A 21,513-nucleotide genomic window follows, 5' to 3' on the forward strand; every position below is an offset into this window, starting at 1 on the left:
GGGCTTCTGTGAGCGCATGGCTGGCCCTGGCACCCCGCGTGGGGCCCTGCCGCTGGGGGAACTTGCTGCATGGGTGACTCTCTGTGACGCTCATTCCTCCCTGTCACCCAGTTAGATGAGTTGTCACGACACCCTCGGGGGCAGGTCCTCTCATTATCGCTCTGCGGAGGAGAGACGGTAAAGACGGCGGGAGTTAAAGCCTGTGCCCAAGGTCATGTGGCCGTTCTGTGCCGAACCTCCCAATTCTGTGGGCACTGGCACAGACCCTGGGCCCTGAGGGGTTGGAGGAGGGATCGAGGCCTCCAGAATAGGGCCATGGAAGAGGGGACATTTGCAGTGGACTTTAAAAGTGCGGCGTCTTGGGGCTCCTGGCGTAGCTGCTGGATCTGGTGCTCCTGGAGGGGGCAGAGCCCGAGGAAAGGCACCGAGGTGCCCCGAGCCCTTTAGTGGGGGGCCGGGGGAGGCCACGGTGGGGGTTGGACTTTGTGGGGAGGCCGTGGAAGAGCGGGATGCTGTGTGGGCAGAGGAGTAGCCTGAGGGTCTGTGTCCTGGGGATGAAGTCTTGAGACGCCGTGGGAGGGGCGTTGCAAGAGGGAGGGGACCAGGAGCCTGGGACCCGCAGAGGCTGGTGCGGACGCCCTGGCCAGTTTTGGGCCCCAGGAAGTTCCACCTGCTGTGCTGGGAGAGGTGACTTGAACAAGGTGACCTACTTGCTTTCCGTCTGAAAAGCCGGCCACGTCGTCGCTCGTCCCTGGAGGGTCAGCCATCGTCTGTGAGCGAGACCCCTCCCGTGTCCCGGTTTCTGCTCGCCGGGCGCTTTCTCTGTAGACCTGGCGCTCACCGGCCACCTGGAGCCTTTCTTCCTATTCTTCCCAAGACAGTGCGCTTTTCTGTGGTTTTCACCTTCTTCTGATCATCCCGGGCCAAGGGGAAGGAAAGGACGGTGTCTGGGCGGAGGGAAGTGTCTGACATCGCCTTCTGAGCGCCGGCTTTTTTTATGTTTATCCTTAAGCAACTTCTGCTGTTCAGAGGACCTACTTTCGCAGAAATGGATGGATCGCTTCGTTCTCGGTGGTCTCCGTCTCGGGTGCCTGCGGCAGGTGGCCGGTCCGCGCGCGCCCACCCGCAGGCGAGATTCCGGAATGTGGCTCCAGAGGCAGCTTGTCCCAATAAGCCCCTAATTGCAGAGCAGAATCGCCCCTCTGGGGTCATCACCCTCCGCACGGCCACATCGCGGTAATTGGGTTCCTGGTGACCCACGACGGCCAGGCTAATGTAAGCCTTAATGGAAACTCTGTTTTTTCCACCCAATTAAGTGGGTAGAGGTGGGACGGTTTGCAAGAACAGTCTTTTCCCAGTTCTTCTGACGTTAAGTCTGTAACCTAAATTCTCTAGTTAGTCCTGTTTTGCCTACGTAAACACATTTATAGTCATTCTTTCGTTCTCCGGATGTGTATTGAGTGCTTGTGTGTCAGGTTTTGTGCAGGAGACGATGCCATGGTCACAGGTGGCCCCGGCTTCTCTGTACTTCTCGGGTGGGGGAGGGAGGCAGGGACACCCCAAAACTACATGATGGGGGCCGGGGGCTTGTGGTTTCATGTGCACAGGGAGCTGTGGGATCCAGAGGATCGGCTCTGATGCCACCTGGGGAGGGGTGTGCCCTGAAGATGCTTTCCTGACAGATCTGGGGTATGGGGTGCAATTAGCCAGATAGAAAGTGAAGGGGGCATTTCGGATGGTGGGGACATTTGGGGCAAAGATGTGACAGATACGTGTGGTTTGGAATGGCCTCGTGGAAGGGGTATATGGAAGCCTGAGAGCTGCATCTGGGTACATGAGACATGGGGTCTGCCCATATAGAGTCTTTGGGTACCACTACAAAGAGTCTGGGTGTTACCCTGGAGCTGGGAGTGGGGGGCTCCAGCGTGCCCTATACCAGGGAGTGATGGCCAGTGTACTGGAAGGACTGATGGTGAGACAGGACTCAGTTTGCAAATGACCGAAAACCCAACTCAAGGTGAATTAAGAACAAACTGGAATTCATTGGTGCATTTGACTGAAAGGACCAGAGGTGGCAAGCCTCGGGTAAGGCTTGATCCAGCAGACAGACAGCACCGCTAAACCCTGTTCTCTCAGCTCTAATGACCCAGTGCCTTCATTTCTAGGCTCTGTGTGGTGGTAAGATGATGGGGCAGCTTCCGCCTGCATCTTTTCTGGGTCAAGGCCAGTGGGAAAGAGTTTCTGTCTTGTTCTGCATTCCTAGTAAAGTCTCCTTGTAGCTGTTGGCTCTAGTTGGGCCCAGCCCATCTCTGACTTGATTGTGTTCTGGGGAGTGCAATGTGCCCGTTGGCTTTCAGTCTTGGATGCCTGCTCCACCCTGGGCCTGGGAGTGGGGCTCCCCCTGGAATATAAAGCTTGAGAATAGTGGCTGGAGGGGATGGGTGCCCACAAGGGAAGGCTGGGTCCTGTTTGATCAGAGTAAAGACGAATGGATGCTGGGCAGGAGAAACAGCAGAGTCCAGGATGGTCACCTGCAGAAGGGGAGAGGCTGGCTTGGCATGGGAAGAGGCCATCCTGGTGAGAGGTCCCCCTGGTCGCCCCAGGACAGGACACGAGATGCAAAATCTGCTGGGCATGATCTTGGTCCAGCATCTTGGTCCCTATCTCTCTTTTCTTTGCATTTGCACACATGTGGGGCCTTTTGCCTTTAGTCATGGCCCCAGGGTCGGCTTGTCATTCACGCGCGTTTCGTGTGGTTGGGGCTGTGCCGTGTGGGTCCCTCTCCCCGATTCCCTCTCCCTGTAGACTGTTGCCATGTCCCCTGAGGCTGGCAGTGCTGCTGCGACATCCCGAGGCTCCCGCGAGTCCCAGAGCTGTTTCTGCCATTGAACCATGTTGCTGGGATGTGGGGACCAGCCCTTTGAAGCCGAGGCTCTCGGGAGGAGCCGGGGGTCTCGGGAGGAGCCGGGGCGGCAGGTGCCTCATTCCTTGTTGCTGCCGGGACAGGCCGCTCTGTATTGGCTCAAGGTCAATGACAGGGGTTCATGGAGAAAGAGTGAAATTCTGGGTGCTCTCCGCAGGCAGGAAGTGGTCTCTGCTTCCCTTTGATCCTACCGAGAGCTGGGAGATTTGTGTTTTTGGGGTCCCGTGGGCCTTGGGTGGGTCAGACCCATCCCTAACCAGCTGGGCCAGCTCAGGTGCGACTCAGTCCTTCAGTGACCTCGTCCGTAGTGGGAGCTTGGCACGATGCTGCGTGTGAGGTGCTGCCCAGTCGGTCTTCCTTCCTGAGCACCCGGGGCCGCGGCACGTGCTGGCCGGGTGGAAACGTGGGCCCTGTGCTCATCTCTGGAAGGAGCCCAGAGAGCGGCTCTGAGGAGCAGGCAGGGTGTGGGGGTGCCGGCTAAGTTCTTCCGCTGCACGTGTGATCCGATGCTCAGCATCACCTGGGAGCTGTTAGTGATGGACGCCAAGTCCCGGACCCTGTCCCCGACCTGCTGGATCCCAATCCTCCCCTTAGCCCGGGGGATCCTAAGGGCAGCAAAGTTTGGGGGCCTGGGCTGAGTGCCTGGGAGGGCGGAGCGGTGGGCACAGGCTCCAGGCAGACTCTGGGTGATGTCAGGAAGGGAGACGAGAGGGAGATACGATGGTGATGGGCCGCTCAGGGGTGTCGTCTCAGAGCCGGTCCTTGGCAGCCTGCAGGTCTCCCATGCGGGGTTCCCCGAGGACGCAGGCTCCTCGGCTCCCTTCACACACCTTTCCCGCGCAGACCCGGGTGGCACTCACTTCCCAGTGTCACCCGAGACAGATGTGGTGCATTGATCTGTTCAATAAGCGCACGGAGGAGCAGGCAGATGGGCTTAAAATGGTCCTGAGGAAAGGGGATGCTGAGCTTTTGAGCTGTGTGGAGGCGCCTGCATCCCGCAGAAGGTGCTTCCTGAGCCTGGAGGTGATGACGGAGCTGCCTGGCTCAGATCAGTTCCCCCACTCCCCCATTGACGGCTCCTCTCCTCACCCAGACACGAAGGGCTGTGTGGCCCTCTGTGACTTCCTCAGGGGTGTCTGCAGCAGACATGGGCTACCGCCCTGCAGACCCCCGACAAGGAAGCCCAGGGCGGAGGCCTCCAGGCCGAGGCTTCACCTAAGGCAGAGGGGACACCATGCCTGCCGGACAGCTCCTCAGTCTGGGCATCTCTGCCTTTAGAAACCTGTCCTTGCCCGGGGGCTGAGCCCTTCAGGGCAGGCAGCAGCCTCGGCGCCCCCTCGTCCCTCATGTCTCCTTCCCTGAAGAATTGGCTGCCGCCTCCTTGGGGCCTCCACTGTAGCCTGCACATGCCCATCAGAGCATCTGTTTGTTGTCCGTTCTTTTAGCTTTATTTTTATTTCACAAGTAACGTGTGAATGCAGTTGAGGCAAAGCCTCTCCCCGTCTCCTCCTTTCCCTCCGTCACGCCTCCCTTCCGAAGGTAGTGCTACTCTTGTCGTTTTGGAGCGTATCCTTTCATTCCTTTTTCTATGGATTTAGATGTGTACACACAGAAATGTATAGTTTTGAGTTTTCCGATTGTATTTTTTTCATAAATATCATGCTGTATTGTTTTGAAGCGGGCTTTTTAAAACACACCATGATGTGGACTGCACTCAGTGAGCCGTAAGTTTGTTCCTTCAGACCCTCCTCTGCCAGGGGCTAGGCCAGCTCTTGCGGGGGAAGTGGCCAGGACACGTCCTTCCCCGGTGTCCGCTGCCTGCCCCGGACTCTCCCAGCGCGAGCGCAGGTTGGGTCAGTGGGCTGCGACCCCGAGGCTGGCCGCTGCCTGAACAGGACAGATCCTGAGCTCTTGATGTGCAGTCCGTTACGCCTGCTGACCTCCTTCTGATGTTGCCGTATTGAAATGCTCGCTCATTTGTTTTAACTTGAGAAATGGGTTGGAAACTCGTGCCCCAGCAGAGCAAACCCCATAAATCACGGTGCTCTCTTATTCCTGCTGTCTGGTCAGGCAGTTCGGAAACTCGTCCTCCGCCGAGAAATTATAGCGCGTTAAATGTACACAGATACACCGAGCTCGTTAGAAGGGCCGGCGTCCTCGTGACGGGGCCAAACCCCATTCCTGGGTGAAAACAAACCAGATCTGCCACGTGAGAGGTAAGTGGCTCGCTCTGTCAGGTGTTGCTCCACTTGTCGCTGAAAGTGGGGTTGCTCTTTTCCCATCTCTGGGTTCGGAAGGGCAGCTGCTCTCTCCCGGCCGTTAGCTCTCACTGCCATTACCCCGGGTGAGGTGCTGTCACCCCTCCCTCGAGACCCTGGGAATCGCAGAGTTACCCTGAGCAAGACGCTGTCACCCCTCCCTTGTGACCCCGGGAGTCGCAGAGTTCCTGACCTCCTGGGAAGGGCTGGGCCTCACGTTTCAAGGCCTTTGCAAGCGTGATGCTCCGGAAACAGCTCGCCCCTTTGAATTATGAGCGGTAGCTGCTTCTGATCCCTGTATCCTTGGATGTCAGAAACGGTGGCCCTGCAGCGTCTACCCCCAGCGGTCTAGTCTGTGGGTGTCACTGTTCTCGTTCGGCTCTTACTTGGGCCTGATTTTAACTCCACTGAGCTGTGAGATCTTCACATGAATTCCCATTTGATTTATTTTTAGAAGAACCGCTCTGTTAAGACCTTTATGGCTGATGAATTTAATTATTCTGATAAATGATAACTTCTGCAAAGAAACAGCCCCTCCGAGCACAGATGGGAGCCGGAGAATTCATAGAAAGCACTTGCTTCCACCGCGAGGCCCGGAAAGCCTTATTGAACCAAGATTTCATCGGGCTCCCACTTACACACCGAAGTTAGTCCCCGAGACCCCTCGGCAGCCCGGGAGAGGACCGGGGGTGGTGAGCCGACTCGGAGAGGTCACTTTATCCTCCGCACTTTTCCCGGCAGCTCTGATCAGGGACCACTCGGTGTCTTTGCGTGGGGTCACCTGTAAGTGGAAGTGGGTCTGTCTTGAAAAGGGCTGGCTGAGTGTCCAAAATTAAGGCAGCTCTCCTGCCATTTTCCAGTTCTCCTTTTAGGCGTGGACCCGGTGAAGAGCGGCCGTTTTTGCTCGGGTTTTCTCTTTGATCCTGGTTCAGATGGGCCCTGCTGAGAGTTCTCCTCCTGGTCTTTTGTCCTCTCTGAAAACCAGGATGTGGATGTATGGAGTAAAAAGCCCCCACAGGTGGCAAAGCACGTCTGCTGGGCTGAAACGACACACTTAGAAAAATGTCAGAAAATGGAGATGTCCCTGCTTCAGCCTCGGAGGGCCGCAGTTCACCCCCCGTGAGGCCTCCTCACCCTCCCTGAAGCCCCCACAGGTGAGCCCCCACTGGGCTTCCTGCACCCCATCTTTGCAGGGGTGCATTGTGACACCCCCCCCGCCCCGCCCCCTCCTTGTGGAGCAAGAAGCTGAGAAGCTTTGGTTTTCCCATTGATGCTTCTCTTCCTGTAACCTTGTAAGCCAGCCCGCTTTCAAAAGTTGTGTTTTCCTAATAATGTCAAAAGGGGGGAAAAAAAGCTGCCTAAAAGCCTTTTTTTTTGGAAAGAGAATGGGCGTAAATAAATAAATAAATGAAACCAATGCAAAGAGAAAGATGAAAAGAAATATATCAAAGATGGAAGCGTTGCATTTGGCTCGGGGTCTGAGTGGCAGCCTCTTTATGAGATACTTTCAAGTGGCGAGGTTCAGGTTTCGGTTCCCTGTCCTCCTTTTTATGTGCTTGTGATTCTGGTCAGGAGCGGTGGTTTTTTTTTAAACCCTGCCCAATCTTTGGGTGGAGTGATGGAAAGACAGAGGGGTTTGGAGACACACATGTGGTCATCCATTCGACAGACGCCAGAAGCTGGCATTTATTGAGTGCTTGTTGCATGCCAGCGAGTACTCTGAGGGCTCGTCTCATTTGATCTTCCTAATCTCTCTTTGAGGGGTAGCAGGCCCCATTTCACAGATGGAAACTGAGGCACAGAGCACTTAAGTAGCATGCCCAGGATCACCCAGTTTGCCAGTGGCCAAGCCGGGGTCTGAAACCAGCAAACTGTCTCCAGGGGTCTAAGCCCTTCATTGTGCTACTCCCCAAATGTGAAGACCTACTATGCGCAGGAGCTCAGTTAGTACTGGTGTGAGCAGATGGTCCACTAAAAGAGAGAGTTACATGGCTGTATGCTGTGAGCTGGGCAGAGGGGAGCCTGGGGTGGGAGGGAAGCACCCAGGAGGGCTTCCTAGAGGAGGTGGCCAGTAAGCTGAGCCTTGAGGGTGGGTAGGATTTAGCTGGGCACAGCGAGTTGCAAGACCAGGTAGAACTGGGTTCTGTCCTGACTCCGGGGCTCACTGGTGGTGTATCTCAGGTACCTTCACATCTAACAGAAGCTGGCCCAGCAGGACCCAGCCACTCCCGCACAGACTTGTTAGGAGATGAGATGAGTAGACGGCACATAGTAGGTGCTCAGGAAATGTTAGTGGCCCTCTCCCCACTCCCACTGACAGGCAGGAACATGGACTGGACATTTACTGCCACCTGAGGTGGCAAACTGGTGGCCCCCAGCTGGCCCACAGAATTTGAATTATTTGCTCACATTTGTAAATTTGGAGATTCCACACTAAACACCATATTTCCGGCGACTACAGTCTGCATGTCCCACTCTGCCGCCCTGGGCTGGGCGAGGAGTGGATGTCCCCAAAGGGTCGTGCTAGCAAATGCTCCCCTTGGCTCTCCTCCGACCTGGCCTCCATCCTCTCTCCCTCCCCCTCCTGGCACTCCCCAGCCCTGTGTCCGCTGTGTGGCCCGTGGCCGTGGTGTCACTGCTGGGAGGTGAACTTGGCGTAGTGGGAGCGCGATGACGTCCACTCCCTCCTGGTTGGCTGTTGGGTTTAGCGTGGACAAGGGTGTCCATCTCAAAGCAATGGCAGGCGTTTAGGAACGCAGTTAATCTCTGGCCCCAGGACATCGAGCCCCAGTCCCTTTGAACGCCCGTACCCATTGTGCACACCACATGCCAGCCAATCTTTCCCCGTGACTCTAGACAGCTGGTGTTTCGTATCTTTGAAATGTTTGACTTTCTGAAAAATGGACCAGTACTTGAAAAAGCAGAACATTCCTGGGATTAACAGAAAGCCACTAAGCTGACAGAGTGAGGTCCTGGGGGAAAAGCCGTGGTTCAAAGGGCGCCCCTCCTTCCAAACGTCAGGCTGACCCTCGGAAGACGAGAGTCAGAGATAGACCCGACGCTCCTCAGCACGGCGCCCCTTAGAGAACCCAGGCCGTGGAAAATAGCAGAGTCCCAAAGAGGCATCTGTGGAACCCTCCTGTGGTTCAGCATCGACGTGGCTGCCACATTGGGCTTCTGGAATCCCAGCTCTCATCAATCCCCCGTGTGCTTTGCACAGAGTCCCAAAGTCCCTTTTCTGGCTTCTTGCCATCTTTCAAGGCTGTTTAATTGCTGCCTCCTCCAGGAAGCCTTCCGTGGTTTCCCTAGGATGAAGGAGAGCCACACCCTCCTCTCCATCGCTCCTTCCTCAGTTTGCGTTTTTCTGGAGCTGCTATTTACCTACATCCGTCCCTCCCCTTCGCAAAGCTGGGTCTCTGACCCGGAAGCCGAGCGCTCATGACCTCAGTTATTCCTCAGAAGCCCCTGGGAGGGAGGTACTGCTGCCACCTCTCCCCCTCCCCCAAAGCTATAGATGGGAAACTGAGGCTTGGCTAGGTGAAGGGTCTTGCTTGAGGCCACACGCCAGCATGTGGCAAAGGGAGGTTTGCACCCGGGGCCCTGTGGCCGCAGACCCAGGCTCCCAGCTGCCGGCCCTGCCCTTGTTCTGCTCAGGGCTTCGTGTATAACAAGCCCTTCTGGAATGTGCCGTTGAACTGGAGCCTGGCAGGTCCTTGAGAGCATTTCTCGTTTATTAAGATCGCCAAGTCCTGGGCCCTGGTTAGTGTTATCTTTGATGTTCAAGGGCGGTGTGGAAATTTCTCCGTTTTCATGTGACCCAGTTTCTGTGCTTTGAAAATGCTCTTCCCTCCCCCCAACCTCTGTTTTTGAGATGAGGCAGGAGGGCAGCTGGCAAGCATTTCCCCAGCCTCCGCCCTTCTCATCCGTTGCCTGGCGCACGCCCCGTGTCCGGGGGAGCGGGTGGTCGGTGTGGCAGCTCTGCGGCTTTCTGAGACGAGTGGTGGCTCATGGTGCCGACTCACCTGTGTGCCTCACCTGTGCCCTGAAGCCCACCTGTGGGAGCCTCTGCTTGCACGAAACCAGGTCTTTTGTTCTCACTCGGCCGCGCCCAGCACGTTGCTCCCTGCCCTCTGTCCACCAGGGATGTCGGCCCAGGAGACGGACGTGGAGCCGACATCTTCTGCGCACGCCCGGTTCCCCGATTCACGTACGCACCTTATAGACGCCAGGGCTTTTGTGAAATAGCCCCTCTCCTCGCCTCCTTTTCTGCCTTTGAAAGCTCTTTGCTGGTTAAAATGCTCTGTAACTCATGTAGTAAAAACAGTCGCTGAAATCTGGTGTCTGTTTTCTAACCTGGCCTGGGAGGGGGTCTTTGGGATGTTTTTAGGGAAGTGGGGCAGAGGGGGGTCCCGGAAATCTGCAAGTTAATCATTTACTCCTGAAGGTATTTAACATTTGTCTGCTTCTTGCACAGAGTTAAGGTAAGAATTTAGGGGATAAAAAGATGGCTATGTGTAGGGTCTGTTCTCAGGACGCTCCTGTGGGGTGGGGTGGGGCTAAGACGCCACGGGCCGCCCACGAGGGCTGACTTCCAGGCCGGGATGTTGTTGCGAGAGGGTCCACTGTGTCTTGTCTTTTCTTGTTAGTGGTAAAATATATGTAACATAAAATTGACCATTTTAACCCTTTTTAGGTGTACAGCCCAGTGGTATTCACTACATTTGCAATGTTGCACAACCGTCACACCATCCATCTCCAGAACTCTTTTCATCTTGCAATTAGACACTAGCCCCCCGACCCCCTCCCCGAGCCCCTGGCCCCACCATTCTGCGTCCCATCTCTATGGATTTGTCTCCTCTAAGTACCTCACGTTAAGATGAATCCTGCAGGATTTGTCTTTTTGTGACTGGCCTATCTCACTTAGCGTGATGTCCTCAGGGTTCATCCGTGTTGTGGCGTGTAACAGGATTTCCTTCCTTTTTATAGGTGGATAACGTTCCATTATACGTATGGACCACATTGTGTTGATCCCTCCATCCATTGGTGGACACTGGGGCTGCTTCCACCTTTTGGCTCATGTGAATTGTGCTGCTATAGAGCGTGGGTGTCCAGAGAGCCTACTTTTAAACGTCTTGTGTCAGGCCTTCACTGATGTCTGAAGCCAGCATCCTGGGCCCCACTGCTGTCGTCCTTGTGAGGGATGGAGGGTGGGTCGTCCCCAAGGCTTGGTCTAAAACCAAGTCCAAGAGCCCCCCCGTGTGTCCAGCTCGGGGCTTGCTCACGTTCATTGTTTCATTTAGTCCTTCCGGGGCCCTGATGTTTTGAGGCTCAGAGAGGTTAACGGGACTTGCCTGGCGTTGAGCCACCAGCAAGGGGGTGCCACTAGGCCTGCTGTTCCAAAGCCGTCGTGCCGTGTCCCCTTGCCACTCTAGCACCTGTTGCTTCCAGTGCCTGGATTTGGAGGTGTCAAAGGTTCAAGGCCACTGTGGTGTTGAAAGAGGGAACAGATTTTCACCTTTAAGAACCTTTCGTCTAAGAGGAGAAGGCCTGGGCAGACTGTCCTGGGCCCTTGCCTCTGGAGACCGCCGATGAGGAGGCTGGCTTTGTGGGTGTGACTCGGGGCCGTTACCCAGTGCTTCTCAGCCAGGGCTGTATGAAGTGGCAGGTGCCCGGGCCCTGCCCCACACTCATTAAATCTGACTTTGGGGCTGGAACCTGGAATCCGGTGAGCAGCTGGGACTGACTGGCGGGAGAAACATGGTGTTAAAAGTCGAAGGTGTCACAACAGCCAAGACATGGAAGCAACCCAAGTGCCCATCGACTGATGAATAGGTAAAGAAGAGGTGGTATATCTATACAATGGAATACTACTCAGCCAGAAAAAAGACAATATTATCCCAGTTGTAACAACATGGAAGGACCTGGAGGGTATGATGTTAAGTGAAATAAGCCAGACTGAGAAAGACAAACACCATATGAGTTCACTCATATGTGGAAGATAAACTAACACATGGACAAAGAGAACAGTTTTCTGGTTACCAGAGGGGAAGGGGGTTGGGCACAAGGAGTGAAGGGGCACATTTATATGGTGACTGACAAATAATAATGTACAACTGAAATTTCACTATGATGTAAACTATTATGAACTCAATTAAAAGAAAAAAAGAAAGAAAAAAAGAAAGTCAAGGGTGTCAGTCCCCAGTCTAACTGCCGGGTCTCGGTGATGCTCCCTGGTGGATGTGACTCCGGGCATTTACCTGGAGGGTCTCTCTAGGGCAGGAAGTGAGGGATTCTTGCTGCCACTGTGGGATCCTGCTGTCCTTTCGATGGCACAGCCCCCTGGACCCTGGGACTGTTCAGGACGCCCTGCGCCCCCAACACACGCACAAGTGGTACTCTCCAGATACGAGGTGGTGGTGCCTCCAACACAAAGCCTCTGGACCCGGCTTGTTCGATTCTGTTGCATAATCTAGGGGTGCTGACCCTGGCGTTACCTACCTTCAGACCGTCAGGATTCCGTCCCCGTGAATGTGGCCATCGACAACAGCATGGCCGTTCAATTCTGGACTGGCCTGTGCACGTGCTGGGAGGGGCCTTCACACCCGGAGTCCAGCGTAGGACGCAGCAGCTGTCCAGGCAGAGGAGGGGAGGCAACCTCGCCCTTACAGCCTCTGTCGCTGTGGTCCAGACCTCGTCCAGTCTCCGCAGCCTTGGGCAGATCTGGAAGCATCCAGAAGCTTCCTCGTCTTAGTCACGTCTTCCAAAGAGCCGTTAAAGCAGACCGGCCGGCCGGGCCTGGTGGGTTTGGGGGAGTGCCTGGCAAGGGGGAGGAATCACAGAGTGTGTTCTTGGCTCGGAGCCTTTCTCCTTGGACTCTTTCTGGGCAACCCGCCATTTAGGAATGTTTGTTAAATGCTTAAAAAACAAGAGTTGATTCCTCTCTGTTTCCCCTGCCAACATGTGAGACCACAGTATTTCATTTATACTAACCCGGTTTTTCCCTTTCTCTTTCTGCTCGACAGTGAGTGACCTGCAGGAAGAAGGCAAAAATGCCATCAACTCGCCGATGTCCCCTGCCTTGGCGGATGTTCACCCTGGAGACACCCTGCTAGGTACCGTCGGCTCCGCCGTCTCCCTGTCGTGAGAGAGTCGAGCTCCCATGACGCGCAGCCAGTGTGGGTGAGGCCCCAGAGGAGCGTGTTAGTTCTGGCCTTTGGATCAGACGTCACGCCAGGTGGCACTTGAGAGTCCTGGCTCTTAGCTCAAGGTCATGTTTAGAAAAGTCTGTAGGAAAAAGTCAGTAGACTTCTGCCTCTCTGATTTAAAATAGAAGTTTTGTTATTATTTAGGCGTGGTGAGGCCAGCAGATATGGAGACGGCTGCCAGCGAAAAGAGAGTTTGTTATTCTCACAGTTCTGAAGTGAGGGGGACGCGGTGCCACGCAGGGCCACACGGGGAGGCACCAGGGTGCGTGGGAGGCAGGAGCGGGGGGAAGACATGGGCAGAAACCTTTATTATTGTTTTCATGGGAAGGGGTGGGTGAGGCAGGGTGAGCAGGCTTAGGAGGGGCTAATTTGAATGATTTCAGCGGGTTCTGGGGAGTGGGAGCTGTCCTAAGTTGTCTGTACCTGGTCCCAGGGTGATTGGGTCGCAGGTGTTGGCTGGCAGTGTTAGAGCCCGTGAGAGCCCAGGAAAAGAGATGGCTGGGGGTGTGGGCTCTGGACTGGCTGGTTTGCACATGACAGGAAAGGCCCTCGCAAGGGGGTTGTTTGCTAAATGGAGAATTAGCAAGCACTAGAGGGGTGATCTCTCTAAGTCTGCAAGGGCCCAAGATGTCACAGCATCAGAAGATAGGAAACACGATGAATACAGCCCATCGCTGTGCAAGCCAGAGCTGCCCGAAGGCCTGGGGCTTGCTGGGTGGGACCTGCCAAGTGTTGAAGGCCCCCACACCCATTTCTTGGGACTGTGACACAGTCCAGCACTAATGAGGTTACTCTCTGGACCCATTTTCCTTAAAGTGCGTTTTGGGATCTGATCAACCTGGAAGGCATTCGTGGAACTTTCCACGTATTTCCAAACCCTGGTTCCAAGGCAAGTCCAGTTGATTTCTCTTTTGTGGTTTCCACTCCAAGGCCAGGCCGGCAAGAGCTTGTGGAGAAAAATGCAAACCCAGGTTCGGCCTGGCGGGCCTGCAGCCCAGCGCTGGGCGAGCCCCTGAGGTCCCACGGGGTCCGCTGCAGCCGTCCCGCCCTCCTGGAGGAGCGGAACTCTTCACGGTGCCTTTGCTGGTGGTCTGCAGTCTGGCTGGAGTTGCTGTCCAGGAGGCTGCTCCGGGGGCACAATTTCTCCAAGGGGAAATTGGGGACCAGCCTGTGGGGCTGAGGATTAGCCTGATTTAGAACAAGGTTTCTCCACCTCGGCACTAGGGACAGTCGGCACTGGATAATTCCTCGTCCTGGGCACTGTCCTGTGCTTTGCGGGGTGTTCGACCCACTAGATGCCAGTAGCATTCCCCGCACCAGTTAGGATGATGAAAAATGTCTTCAGACGCTGCTGTGTGTCCCCTGCGGTGGGGGACACAGTCACTCCTGCTTGAGAAGCCTGCTTCACACCAGCAGGGGCGCTAGGAAATAGATTCATGTTAAACGTGCGGCAGGCTGTTGTTGTATCAATAATGCCTTGTACCTGCCTCTCCCTGGGCCCTGACCCTCCTTGTCTTACCATCTTTTGCAAGTAGCTTCTCTTGGGCCTGCGAGTTGTCACTCTTCAGCTCGCTCCGTAAGGTTCTGCTGGCCCCTGAAGCTCATGAGATCTTGATGAGGACTGGCCCGGTCAGCACCTGGAGCTGAGATCTGAAGGGTGAAGGGGTTGTGAATGGGGGGAGGGGATATTGAACAGGGAGCAGCATGTGCCAAGGCCCTGGGGCAGTGGTGCTGAGGCTTGCTGAGCAGCAAAGGAAGGCCAGAAGGGCTGGAGTGGAGCGTGCCAGGGATAGCTGGGGAAACAAGGCTGCAGAGGACCTTGGAGGCCACGTGGAGGTCCTGTCTTTGTTCCCAGCAGAAGTAGGAGGCTGCTGAGGGCCTCAGCAGAGACGTCACAAGGGACCCTGGTGTGGTCCCCTGCGTGTTACCCAGAGCATCCCCCTTGAGTGTCTGATCTGCACAGCTCCAAAAATAGTTTTTCCGTTTTATCAGGTTTTCCTGCTGTGAAACCATTGTCTCTCAAAGCCTTTTCATTCCCACCGACACGGACAGGGTCCCCAGCTCCTTGGAAGTGTGTCTGGGCCCCCGCTTCCGGGTCATCTGCACCCGCACACCCCGTGGGCCCTGGCCCTGCCTGCAGCCCCCCTTCTCTCTCTCTCTTATCTCCTTTTAATTTCTCTGGTCAGTTTTGTTCTCGTCGTGTCTGGCCTCTGTGGGTCTTTCCCGTCTGCAGTCCCACGTCCTCGTTATTACCACGTCTCACTCCTTCCGTAGCAAGCTCGGTGGTCCCCCGATGTCCATGGATCATGGCCAGAACACGGAGGGAAAAACAGAAACAGAGTATAGATGAACACAGTTTGCTGTGAAACATCATCCTTTTTTTGCCATGACTTTCTAATATTTTTGTCTGGCTGTCTCACGTGGCAGCGAGCTTTCTCAGTGAACGACAGCTCTTCCCCGAGGTTGTTATTGGAGGCTGCGGGAGCTTTCCCCTTGGGTCCGACTCCGGCCTTGTGCATGCCCCCCCATAGTTTCTCCCAGAAGATGGGAGTGGTTGCGGTGGCGTTGATGAGGGGCGAGGCCTGGCAGAATGAGGGAGTAGGAGCACATCCCTTTCAGGAAGAGGCGAATGTGTGAGGATGGCCCGTCCACCTTCCTCAAGCCCTTTCCCCGCGGCTGGCCGGCCTCCCGCCCTGGGCTGTGTGCTGCGCGGCTGACACCGGGCGGTCTGGCTCGTCCTCACTGAGAAAATGAGGAGATTCTCTGCTCTCGGTCCATCTCCCCCGATTTGGGTGAGGGAAGTCGGCCACCCCCGGTGTCCCGCTGCTCCCCCTAACGCTGACCCTGACGCTCCTTTGTTCCCGGCAGAGGAGAACGAGGAGCGCACGATGATCGACCCCACCTCCAAGGAAGACCCCAAATTTAAGGAGCTGGTCAAGGTAAGGAGGGGTGTCTTCGTTGGAATGATCTTCTCAGGGCAGGTCTTTTGGGGTGCATGTCCCGGCAGCAAAAGGAGCAAGTCCTGGGGGCTGGTGAAGGGGCCCTAAGGCCAGTCCGGTGGAGGCTGCAGGCCTGGGGGGCTGAGCGGAGCTGGAGGTCAGGCTCACAGCACGGAGCCCCTGCCCGGCGCCCGGCTCTGCACCCTTGCGCGCCGCTGGCCAGACGGCGGGAGGGCCGTTAGTACGACGTGGATGGAGCCGCTCGAGTGGACTCTCACAGCACGTTGCAGTTTGGGTTCAAACTCTTCCTGGAGCACGATCGGGGGATCAGAGGTGGCTCTGAGAAGCAGGCCTGTGGGACCCCTCTGGCCACTCCGGATGTAATTAAGTTAGGGATCTTGAGAGGGGCAGATGGTCCTGGATTATCCCGTGGGCCCGAGGTCATCACAAGTGTCCTTACGAGAGGGAGGCAGAGGGAGATTTGACTGTAGGCCAAGGTGGCAAAGTGAAGATGGAAGCAGGATGCCATGCTGCTGGCTTTGAAGATGGAGGAAGGGGCCACATGCCAAGGAGTGTGGGCGCCTCAAGAAGCCGGAATTCTCCCCTAGAGCCAGCAGGAGGACCCAGCCCTCCAGCACCTTGACTTCAGCCCAGGGAAACTGATTTTGGACCTCTGACCTCCAGGACTGTGAGAGGATACACTGGTGCTCTTGGAGGCACCAAATTTATGGCAGTTTGTCATAGCAGCCACAGGAAACTAAGTCACCAGACTAAGTGTCCTCCCTTCTGCTAACTGCTGCCTCCCTCGGCTGCAGCTGACTGGTCCCCTGTCCAGTGGGGTCGGACGGGGGGCCTTGCTACCTTGCCGGTGTCCTGGAAGGGCCAGCTGCCAGACACTTGGACCTCTGCTCCCGTGGTCGTCCTGCCAGCCTGGAGCACATATGCCTGGAAATGGGCGATTTCTGGAAGGTTCTGCCTGCTGTCAGACTGCAGGTCGCATCTTGAGGCAAGCTGGTGGCATATTTTTCACTTTATCAAGTATTTTCTAAAATAAGCATAAACACAGCAAGCAGGAGGGCAGCACGGGCTGGCCGTCTGTGGCTTGTTAGCTGCCGTGGTGGTGGGGTGGAGGGGATGGATGTAAAATCTTACTTCTCGCCAACTATAGGCTTTTTAAACAGAGACACATGTGGGTGGGCCTCTGCTGAGCTCCGGCTGGATGGAGTTTGTTCTTGTTTACCAGGCGTGGGGGGCTGTGTGCGAGGCCTCGGTGGGTCCCTGAGTCGGGGTTTGCTCAGGGCGGCAGACTGTCAGCCCTCCTTTTCCTGGCTGGAGGAGGAGCTGGTCCCTGGCCAGAGCAGCATGCAGGCACAGTTAGGGGTGAGCTCAGGGGGTCAGCCTACCAGCTGCTCCAGAGCCAGAGGCCAGCACGGTGGCCTGTCCTTGGAGGTGCTGCCGAGCTGGGCCCCCTGACACGCTCTGGACCAGCAGCCCTGCCCACATCACTCCGTGCCTCCCCTCCTCGCTCGCTGTGCTCCAGCCACTGGGCCTCCTTGCTCTTCTGGAGCAAGCTGAGCACGTGCCCACCCAGGCACAAGGTTGAGACGCTGGGCCCCTAATCCCACCCTCACTTCTGGCACTGATTGTAGGTTTGGGGTCCCCAAGACGGCCTGTAGGTTTGGTAATTCACTGGAAAGACTCCCAGATCTCAGTGAAAGCTGTTACACTCACAGTTGTGGTTTATTACGGTGAAAGGGCACAGGCTGAAATCAGCCAAGGTGGGAGGGGAATGGGACAGGTCCAGGGGTCCCTGAATGCTGGGCTTCCAGTTGTCCTCTCCCTGGGGAGTCATAGATGGCGTCACCTATTGGCAGTGATGTGACATTTGTGCAGAGCATTGCAAGCCAGGGGTGCTTCTGAGCCTCATGGTCCAGAGTTTTTATTGGGGGGCCATCTTGTAGGCATGGCGACTGCGCTCATGGCTGACCTGTCTGCATCTCTCTGGGATGTGACACACAGGGTAGGACCCAAAACCCCCACCCCAGGCCGTGCTGGTCCTCTCTGGCTGGCCCAAGGCCCCCACATATGGTTTTATCCAGCGGGGCATTCCGGGGGCGTAGAGGTCACCTCCCAGGGGCCGAGGTGCAGGTCAGATGGCTTTGACGAGGTTAGAAGCATCCTGGGTTTGCCTGTGCAGCCCCTGCCTGGAGCTCTCTTCTCCACATCCCAGTTCTCTCTTGACGTTTCCTCCACAGACACACATTCTCTGGCCCCTTCCCTCCGCCCGTGCCACTCAGTCACCCCACCTCCTGGCCCCCCCCAGTGTCCTTCCCTTGACTTCCCACAGCCTGGAACCATTACGTGCCGACTTGTTTGGTGTTGGTCTGTCTCTCCCTCTGGAATGTAATCCCCATGCAGTCAGGGGCTCAGCCTTTTGCCCCTCGAGTCCCCAGCACCTGGCGGTGTGCCCTCACACAGCATCGTGGCTCATCCCTGCTGGAGGGGCGGTGATGGGGGGGCGAGAGCGTCCACACGGGCTCACACATCAGAACCCCCGAGGGGGCATGCGGCCTCGAGACGAGCCCGGTCTTTCCCCGACCCCAGACCCACAGGGTCAGCGTCTTGGGAAAGGGGCCTCTGGGAGGAGGGACGAGACCTGGGGGCCTGGCAACTTGCACACTGCTGTGGGTTGTCCTGGGGGCCAGTCTTGGTTCAGACAGAACACCTCCCTCCACTTCACCTGCGCCATCCTTACTGGTTTTCGGAATATCCGTGCTGCGCTGTAGACTCTATTAGCCAAGCTTCTGGTGGATTAAATCTGAGTGGCTTCAGCAAAGGCCCCTGTCAGGTCATCTTCAGAGCCGTTCGGCCCAGACACAGTTGTTTGTGGTACGGAGCGTGGCCCGTGTGCAGGCCGGAGCAGGTCAGGCGTGAGGTCTGGCGGACAGGCTGACCCGCTGGCCACGTCCCAGCCTTGGGACCAGCGGGACACTTCTGAGGAAGCCCGTCAGCGGCCTTGTCTTCTTTCTCTGCTCTCTGTCACCTGTGCTTCCTCACCTCTCGTCTCGGCCCCTGTCCTGTCTCCTCTGTGGACTCGCCCACCGACCCTGCTGCCCCAGGACTGTCTCTGTTGAAATGACCACGAGCTGCCCTCTGCCTCCTGGAAGGAAGCCCTGTCTCTGGGTGTGCTGGGTCTTAAGAAGGGGGCTGGCTGTTCAGAAATTCTCTCTGAGCATCTGTTGCGCATGCCGTAGTGTCATGGGGGGAAGGGGTACCATGGGCTCTGGAGTCCGGCTTCCTGGATTCAAATCCGGCTCAGATGCAAGTGGGAGAATGGCAGCACCTACTCCGAGCATCGTCGTGGGGATAATGTAAGACACGATTCCACGTTATTGCTGCCTGGCGGGCACCGCGCTAGGAGCTGGAACGTGAGCACCCACAGGGCGGAGCCGGGAGGGGGTGAATGGGCAGGTCTGGCGTACGCATTTAGAAATGGACACGAGACTCCTGTGGCTTCCAGGGCCTGAAAGAGTTAGTCTGACGTCGTCTTTGCTGGCGCTTTGTCCTGCAGTCATCTCTAGCATCCTCAGAGCGCCCTGAATTCCTTAGCAGGGGACTAGCTTGCTCTGCCTGGGCAGACAGCAGTTTGTAGATGACAGTCTTTATTTTTTTTTAATGATCCTCGAAAGAGGGAATGGCAGTTCTCGTGCTTTCCAGGACGAATAGCCAGAGAAAGGCCCCCACATTTGTGAGCACGCTGGTCCACGGCAGGCCGGCTGTGTTGTCCTCAGGCTGCGCATTTCTCCCCACGGGCAGATTTCATATCTCATTTCCCAGCTTATTGGACGAGACCCTTCCTGGTGGTTAAGTTTTGTTTCCTTCCTCTCTTTGTCCCTCTGAACAAAATCAGCTGCATACAAACAGTCCTCCGGGCGGGAGACGGTGCTATCAGAGCCGCGTGGAGATGCCCCTGTGACGTGTTCTGGCACTGCCCCCGGCTGGGATGGCCTCCTGCCTGTTGCAATCAGCCGGCATCCTTGGTGGATTAAGCAGCGATGAGCCTGTTTGGAAGTGATTAAAACATAGCTGTCATAGCTTTGGGGCAGACAGGCTGCAGATCTTGATTAACATTCAGAAGGAACTAACGAAAGAGTAATTTTTTATTCTGGTTAAGGCAAGCTCATAAAACGCACGTGCACAGAGCGCCATGCCAAGGGCATCGTTAATATTTGTCCCTGAGATTTGCCTGCAGGATTTGGGGTTTGCAAATGAGCACATCCCTAAAAATAATGACTGCTGCTATCTTTAAGAAGCCTTTTGTGAAACAGAGGATTAAGATAAATGCCTGGGAAGGAGAGGACAGGGTGACTCGTGGTGTCGTCCAGGAATAGCAGGTGCACCCCCCGGGGGCCTGGGATGGGCGCTGGGTTGCTTCTGCTTCCAAGAGCCGAGCCCTGTGGCCTGTGGCGTGGAATTTGATTTTCATCCCTTTCTGTTTGTTGTTTTGTGTTTCGACTTTGACCAGGTCAGACATCCAGATGTGAGTTTTTCCGTTTTAGTTTCTTCCCAGCAGAAGCATCGTCTCTCGTATGTTTTTCAACAGACTGTGCTGCGGGCAAGGCAGCCTCCAGAGCCCAATGTCTGTGCCCCAGAGACCTTTCCGGAAGGTCTGTAGGCAGGTCTGCAGTTTGTTTGAGCGTCCTCCATGGGTCTCCTCCTGTTTCAGGCCCTGGGGAATATGGCGCTGGACCAAAAAAGGCCCAACCTGCGTGGAGCTGACAGTCCCGCTGGGGAGAGGGACATGTCAAGGGGGGAACTGATGTGTGATCCAGGGGCCATGAGGGCTTTGAAGGAAATGGACACAGAAGCAGGATGACCTACTCTTCCGTATGTAGGTGGGGTGGTCAGGGAGGTGGCATCCACGCAGAGGCCTGCCTGTGGGTACCAGGGGGAGAGAGCACTGGGCAGAGGCAACGGCAGAGGGGCAGAGGCCCCGGGGAAGGCACGTGCCTGTATGTGTGAGGCCCACGAGGAGGCAGCGTGGCTGAGGCCTAGTGAGCAAGGAGAGAGGCCAGAGGGAAGACCAGAGTCGGGGCAGGGGTGCTCAGTGGTGTTGGACTCCCGGTGGGGTGTGGACCAGCTCCTTCTGGTAGCTGTGGGGGATGGGCGGCCAGCTCCTGAGTCCTGTGCACCATCACGCGCGTGCCCTCCCAGCGTGGCCGCTGTGACACCTTCACTCCCGACCCAGGGCAGAGACTAGATCACGGTTCCTTAGTCTCCAACTCCTAGGGTGGTGTCTGGCTTATACTAGATGCTTCTGGTTGTGCTGAGGACATCAGGAATGGTAGTGCCAACATCTGTGTAGGTAGTTTGTAGTTGATTAGGGCCACCAACTGGATCAGCTTCCTGAGTCCTCACAGCAGCCCTGCAGGAGGACGTATCGACACCTGCATCCAGAGAGTAATTTTTTAATAACAGCTTTTTGAGATAGACTTCACATTCCATAGAATTCACTGGTTATTCGTATGCTCCCAGAGTCGTTCACCCATCACCTCCGTCAACTGTAGAACATTTTCAGCACTCCAGAAAGAACCCGCAGACCGTCAGCCGTCGCTCTCTGTTCCCCTCTTCCAGCCGCTGGCAAGCGCTCTGTCTCTGTAGAATTATTCTGTCTCTACAGATGTGCCTCTTCTGGATATTGCCTGTGAGTGGAATCACACCACGTGTGGTCTTCTGTGTCTGCCTCTTTCACTGAGCGTCGTGTCTTAAAGATTCGTCTGAGTTGTAGCCTCTGTCAGCACTTCGTTCCTTTCTATCAGCAAGTCGTACTGCATTGTATGCATAGACCACATTGTTCTCATCCGTTCCTCTGGGGATGGACAGTCACGTTGCTTCCATCTCGTAGCTATTGTGAGTAGCGCTGCTGTGAACCTCAGAGTACGAGATTTTCTGTGGACATGTGGTTTCAGTTCTCTTTCGTATATACCTGGGAGTGGAGCTGCGGAGTCATATGATAATTCTGTTTAACCTTTCGAGTGACTGCCAGACTCTTCTCCAAAGTGGCTGCACCTTTTGCATCCTTTCAGCGTTCCAGTGCCTCCGCGTCCTTGCCAACGCTTTTTATTGTATGTCTTTTTGATTATAGCTACCCTAGTGGGTATGAAATGGCATCTCATTGTGGTTTTGAT

The 21,513-nt window shown here is 55.9% G+C and overlaps 1 protein-coding gene across 4 annotated transcripts in view; it reads left to right on the forward strand.

The window, feature by feature from the left end:
• Positions 1-21,513, forward strand: part of PARVB (parvin beta) — a 110,064-nt gene that overhangs the window by 42,251 nt on the left and 46,300 nt on the right. For 3 of the 4 annotated variants that reach the window (XM_023631729.2, XM_070254048.1, XM_070254047.1), the window contains exons 2-3: positions 12,204-12,293; positions 15,255-15,325. In XM_023631729.2, coding sequence (XP_023487497.1) covers positions 12,204-12,293; positions 15,255-15,325 — 161 coding nt within the window. Of the gene's footprint in view, positions 1-11,859; positions 11,980-12,203; positions 12,294-15,254; positions 15,326-21,513 lie in introns of those variants that run through there. The other variant, XM_070254046.1, reaches the window with a different exon arrangement.

Source organism: Equus caballus, chromosome 28, assembly GCF_041296265.1.
Source record: "Equus caballus isolate H_3958 breed thoroughbred chromosome 28, TB-T2T, whole genome shotgun sequence".
In the NCBI taxonomy this organism is placed as follows: domain Eukaryota; kingdom Metazoa; phylum Chordata; class Mammalia; order Perissodactyla; family Equidae; genus Equus; species Equus caballus.